General features: G+C 47.4%; 1 protein-coding gene across 1 annotated transcript; it reads left to right on the top strand.

The window, feature by feature from the left end:
• Positions 1-745: 745 nt before the first annotated feature.
• On the top strand, positions 746-2,915 carry Nupr1 (nuclear protein 1, transcriptional regulator). Its single transcript, XM_051192966.1, has 3 exons — positions 746-990; positions 1,328-1,471; positions 2,645-2,915. The coding sequence occupies exons 1-2, from the start codon at positions 876-878 to the stop codon at positions 1,456-1,458; spliced, it is 246 nt and encodes an 81-aa protein (XP_051048923.1). The 5' UTR covers positions 746-875; the 3' UTR covers positions 1,459-1,471; positions 2,645-2,915.
• The last annotated feature ends 3,500 nt before the right edge of the window (positions 2,916-6,415 follow it).

The raw sequence follows: 6,415 nt of genomic DNA, 5'->3' as shown, positions 1-6,415 counted from the left end.
TCTGTTAAAGGAGAAACTGGGACAATCAGACAGGGAGAGTGGCATATCCAGGGTCACACAGGAGACATTGGATCTTAGCTGACTTGTTGAGTTTGTAATCCAACCACTTGGGATGCTGAGGCAGGAGAATTACAAGTTCAAGGGCCAGGCTGGGCTGTATAGCAGGACTCAGTCAGAAGGAAGGGTGGAAGAAGGTTGATCAGGGGTCAGAGTGTAGAATCCAGGGTGTTTGCTGTCTCTACCAGCTAGCTAGCCTCCATCTCCTCGGATGAGGGGAAGTCCCTAGGAACTCTATTGATGTACAGAAAGGGGACTTTCCGTAAAAATAGACGACTTGGGTGTGGCTGGGTAGGAACTGCTGACCTGGCATGAATCGTGTCACTGCCCCTCCTCTCTCCTTTTTCAGTGTGTATGTTGTCACCAAGTCCTAAGTCTGAACCAGACTAGAGTGGTGGGGGGAGGGCACTGTGTGGCCATGACCCAGACCCAGGCGGGGTTTGTGGCAGAGGTTGAAATAATAGGAAGGAGTGACCCCTCTGAGGCCCTCTGCTCTCCCTGGCCAACATCCCAAAGATTGTGCCCACATCCTGCCTGCTCCCTAAGAGGCGGGAGTCTTCCACGTGGAAAAACACAGCTGGGCTTGGGTGAGCCTTGTGAGGGAGGAGGAAGGGGAGGGTGTGCCTCTCTGCTCCGGGCTGGCGTCTCAGGGCCCAGTCTGGAAAAAGGCCAGATTGCATCAGACAAGACTTGAAGGGCAGGAGCCAGCCTATGGTCTGAGGAGGAGACAGCTTTATAAGTAGGGTTGAAGGAACTGGGAGAGGGCAGACAGTTGGAAAACACGACACAGGCAAGACTTTGGAGAAAGCAGAGCAGACATGATGGCCACCTTGCCACCAAAACCCAGCTCCTCCCAGCAACCCCTAAACCCAGAGGACGAAGATGGCATCCTGGATGAGTATGACCAGTACAGCCTGGCCCATCCTTACGTCGGTAGGCCTGCTGGGCAGCTCTTTGACTTCTTATCCTCCTCCTTGGGTTTGGATTTTCTCTCCCAGATTGCCTTCTCTAACTAATCTATTCCCTATCCCAAAGTAACTCTAATCCAGCCTCATCTACTGAGTTCTGTCTGCCCTAACACTGAGGACTCGTTTCTAAGTGTCTCTCATTCTATGCATGCATAAACAGCAGGGGTAGAGTGCCCCAAACTCACAGTGACCACCGACCGCCCTCTGGCTGTTCTGCCCTTCCCATCCCTAGCCCCGGGCATTTGTCTGTCTGTCCTCTGAACCTCATACCTCTCCTCTGCCCCTGTCTCCTGCTCCCCTAGTAGGGGGAGGTCGGAAAGGGCGTACCAAGAGAGAAGCTGCCGCCAATACCAACCGCCCTAGCCCTGGTGGGCATGAGAGGAAGCTTCTGACCAAGTTCCAGAACTCTGAAAGGAAAAAGGCCTGGCGCTGAGGCAGATCTGGAGGTGAGGAGCCAGTAAACGTGGTTTTGCTTAAGGTGACAGGTCTAAGTCTCTCTTGAGTGAGAAGTGGGGAATCAAAAGTAGGCCCTGGGCTGGTGAGAGGGCTCAGCAGGTAAAGGCACTCACTGTCACCATGACACCTGTGCTAGGTATCTGGGACCCACAGGATGAAAGGGGAATCAATTGCAAGCTGTCTCTTAGGAGAGTGCTGCAGGCATCCAGGCAGGGAAGAGAAGCTGAGAAGAGATGAGAATGAAAACCCAGAGCAGATCAACTTTGTCTACCTGGATCAGACGTTGGGGAGTCTAATGCCAGGCGGTTCACTGTCAGCATATTCAAAACTCTGTACACTCGGGGAAAGGTTTTCAGGCAACAGTCAGTTGAATCAGTCCAATTCCAGGTGCACAATGACGCTTAAGGTGTGACTCACTAGAGACTCCTTTACAAAGTACTTGTGACCTTGAGTCGTGGGTTCTCCAGCTAAAAGACCTAGAATCTAGTGTGGTCTCTGACCGATAGCATAGATGTCAGCAGGCCATAAAGCACTTGAGACATCTCCCCCAAGGATGGGCAATGGGCTAAGGAGCGAAGAGTGGGAATCTCCCCCAAGGATGGGCAATGGGCTAAGGAGGGAAGAGTCTGGGACAATCACTCTGGGGAATTGGGTGAGGCCCCTAGGTCACCAGGCTGTTAACAAATCCACTCTCAGCTTTCTGGATGGAATGCAGGTATCTGATTTCATCTCCTCCAAGGAGGAGACACACCCCTATGTGACTAACATGCCCAGTCTCTAAGTGCTTTTCTGTTAAGTACAAGGACCATGCTCTCAACATCCTCTGACCGCCACATGCCCACAGAAGCCCAAGCATGAGACTACTCACATGTACACACTCATGTATGCACACTCACATACCAGTAAACTAAAAAAAAATAATGTGTTATTTACAGCAAGAATGAGACCCATATTTGACTCTGAGTTCCACTCTGATGACCAAAATGGGGGAAGTTTCCCATAGAGTCTTTCCAATTGGGGAGAAATGTGGCTCACAGAAAGGGAAGCGGAAGCTAGACAGAGTCAAGTACTTCACTGAGGTTACAGAAAAAATAAGTAGGAAACGCCAGATTTCAAACCTAGGTCTCTCTGCCCCTTCTACCACCTGCTTCCCCTCTCCACAGATGAGGACAGACCATGGACATTACACCCAGGAATGGATACAGGACCTTGGAGAGATTAGGAGACAAGGCAGGATGGAGGCCTGTTTGACACTTTCCTACCTAAGTGAAGTTCTGGAGAGGGGACACCAAAAAGCTCTTCCAGACCCAGCAAAAGGGCAAAATTGGAGCAAAATTTGGAGCAAGAATGGGGGGGCTAGTACCCCAATAAAGAAATGTGAGAGAAACCAGGTGCCCCTGGGGGACAGTGACAATAAAAGGCACAGCAGCAACAGCTTTCCTGTGTGTTTTGTAGTGTCGTCTGTTTTGTGTCTAGCTGTGTTCATGGAGTGCCTCTCTTGGGCAGTTTAGTTTCCTTGTTATGTAGGACTGGAGACTGAGCAGGTCCTGATATTGGTGCCTTTCTGTAATGTTCACAGATACTTTGGGGTGCGTGTTTCTGTAGTCTCTTCATGGAAACCTGCTTTGTTTCTTTGCTTTGCTGCCCCAGAGACAAACTGTGACCAGCCCCTATACATTCTTGAACAGGATATGATCATATTTATATAAAAATGCTTTTTGAAGAGAATGTTACTATTAATACCATTTGCAAAATGAAAAAAACAAACAACTGGAGATTTAAAACATGGAGAATATTGCCTGGGTGGTGAGGCACACACCTTTAAGCCTAACACTTAGAAGACAGAGGCAGGCAAATCTCTCAGTTCTAAGCCAGCCTGATCTACAGAGTGAGTTCCAGGATGGCCAGCGCTACACAGAGAAACCCTTTCTCCAAACCAATAAATGAAAAACATGGGGAGGATTTGTTTTAAGTGACTGAGGGCTCAAATCCAAGCATGCAATAACAGTCTGGCTTCCAGGGCAGGGTTCTGGGTCCACTGGGGTGAAGGTGGATCTCAGGACCAGAGTTTCAGGAGAGGAGCAAATGAGATGGTTGTAACCAAGTATATAGTTGCTGAGGTCTGACTTTGGGCTGCTGTAATGACACTGAGACAAAACCAGGTAGAAAGTCCTTGCTCCAAGAGTAAATATCCTAAATTACAGATGGCAACTCTATTGTATTGGGGCTCCTGCTACTTTTAGCTTACTGTTCTGTCACACTCCATGCCATTTCTACTCTGAAGCCCCAAATAGCTGCTTTAGTAGCTGCCATCATATCTGCATCTCAGCCTGTGGAAAGACATATTTTTCCCCCTTACTGAGACAGAGGCTCTGTTTCTCAGGCTGATCTCAAACTCCTGGACTCAAATGGTCCTCCAGCCTGGACTTCCTGAGTGCCGGGATTCCGGGCATTGTCACCACTCCCATTTTCCCTACTCATTCTTAAGGCCCCCATCTGAAACTAGAACATACAGTGCTTCCTCACAGTTTAGTCACATGCTGAACCCAACTTGAAGAGAAGCCGGAAATAGCATACTTAGCTGCTCAGTCATGTGTTAACCCAAGGTTGGAACAAGAAGCATCACTTACATTCATTGCCAGTCAAAGCGGAAGAACCCTAGCTCCAGCCCTGGGCTGAGCCTTAGACCCCCTTCTCCACACAGACCCTACTTGTAGAACTTGGAGTCCATTGCACTTTGGTAGAGGCAAGGGCTAGAGTCCCTGCTGACATTCCAGCAGGCTGTGACCCAGATGGAATTCTCAGGGACCATATTCAGTCACCTTCTGAGTCCAGACCAACAACAGAGTCTCCCCTGGAATCTGCCCCTGGGAACATTAAAGAAAAAAAGAAAACCTTATGGCCTGGCTAGGCATGGTGGCACACATCTTTAGTTCCAACACTTGGAAGATAGAGGCAGGCAGCTTTGTGAGTTTGAGGCCAGCCTGATCTACATAGTGAGTTCCAGGCCAGCCACGGCTCAATACTGACAAACTGGCTTTGCTTTTTGTTTTTCATATATATATATACACACATACACACACACACACACACACACACACACACACACACACACACATATACATACAGTTTTGGCTGTGCTGGAATTATGTAGACCAGTTAGGCCTTGAATTCACAGATACCTAGCTGCCTCTGCTCCCTCTCTCAAGTGCTGGGATTAAAAGCATGTACCATCATGCTTAGCCCAAATCATTCACTGTTTTAACATTTTCTGGTTGCCTGTTACTTTACCAGGGCAGGCACAAAGCAAAGACTTTGGTGCTACTGGTAGCAGCTCCTCTGGGCAGCGTGCTTGCTAAGGCACACATCTCTCTGGGTGTCTGCTTCAGTACCATAGCAACAGCTCCCAAGTTTTGGGCTGCTGCCCCAGGACAGGTTTTGTTCATTTGTTTGTTTGTAGGGTTTATTTTCTTCTGGACATCAAATGTGGGAGTACATGCTAAGAAGGCAGGCTGCCTTTTGACAGGACTTTACAGGATTTCTTCCATTTAATCCTTATAGTAACCCAGTGGGATATATTACTAGTGCCTTTCATTTTTCCAAACAGAAAGCCAAGGCTCAGGGAATTTAAACTTTGCTTTGTAAGTACACACTGCATTATATATAGTAAGCTCTACTGTACTTCATAATTCACTTAAGAGTCATGCAGCTTCAACCAGTGGGGCATGAGACTATGAGCTGAGGTCTATCCCATTTCTAACCCCTGATCTTTTCTAACCCCTGATCTTTTTTTTTTTTTTTTTTTTTTTTTTTTTATGGTATGCTTAAGAAACACAGAGCCCTGGCAATGAGAGACCCTAGCTTGTAGATAGGTATGCCCTTTCCTCAGCTTTTATGGCCAGTCCTAGCTGCTAGGCCCTTTAGCAGCAGCTTCTTGGGAGACACATACATTCCCCCTTACTCTTGGCCCTATGGGCAGCCTTCGAGGCCTTTCTAGGCTGTTCTGGGAACTGTTACAGCAATTCTTGGAACCACGGATATTTCAGATCAGGAAGAAGCCTGAGCAGAATGCCCCTCTTCTCCACCCCTCTTTTTACCCTTCTTTTTCTGGTGGCATAGAATGTCTATTCCCCCAGTTTCTGGGGTTCCTCATTAGAACCAGAGAAATCACTGAGCTCTTTCCCTTCAGGGCCTTCCAGAAACTTCTCTGAGATTTCCATAACTGAAAGGATTCCCAGCCCCTTGCAGAGAATTGAGAAACTTGATGTTTTTTTCCCTTCTAGTTTTTCTATAACCAACCCTTTCTCAAAAACCAGCTCACAATACATATATATGTACATACATTCGTATATACATACATATTTAAATTTCAGGATGACTCAAAGTAAATTTTCAACTAGCACTCCTTAAAGATAATGCAAGTAATAGTCATAGCTGTAGTCACTGCTACTTTGGGTGTCGCAGGGCTTCCCCTGCATCACCTCTCACACACTGGTCCTTCCAGTTCCACCCCACGGGGCACTCGTGCTATACTGTATTTACTTAGCATTGAAAAATCACCTTTACCTTTTTTACTCAAATGTGTTTAAAAAGGAAACTGTGTAACTCTCCCAAATAGGAAGCCATAGTGAAGCATTGTAAGCAACAATTACTTCGGCCAAGTATGATGGCTTACAACTATGATCCCAGCCCTTGGAAGGCCGAGGCAAGAGGATTACAGTCTCAAAACACCAAACAAACAAACGAATAAAACTTAACTATAAAATCAACTTTTTAGCTGGGCGGTGATGGCACACCTTTAATCCCAGCACTCAGGAGGCAGAGGCAGCGGATCTCTGTGAGGTTGAGACCAGCCTGGTCTACAAGAGCTAGTTCCAGGACAGCCTCCAAAACCACAGAGAAACCCTGTCTCAAAAAAACAAAAAACATAAAAA

This window comes from Phodopus roborovskii, unplaced genomic scaffold (assembly GCF_943737965.1).
Source record: "Phodopus roborovskii unplaced genomic scaffold, PHOROB, whole genome shotgun sequence".
Classification (NCBI taxonomy): Eukaryota; Metazoa; Chordata; class Mammalia; order Rodentia; family Cricetidae; genus Phodopus; species Phodopus roborovskii.
Note: the sequence above shows the minus strand (reverse complement) of the source record. Positions and strands in the feature narration are given on the sequence as shown.

What these genes read in the sequence shown, in the direction of transcription:
- Nupr1 (XM_051192966.1), top strand. Translation starts at nt 876, where the DNA reads ATGATGGCCACCTTGCCACCAAAACCCAGCTCCTCCCAGCAACCCCTA. An exon ending in CCTGGCCCATCCTTACGTCG is followed by an intron (nt 991 to 1,327) that starts GTAGGCCTGCTG and finishes CTGCTCCCCTAG; the next exon opens with TAGGGGGAGGTCGGAAAGGG.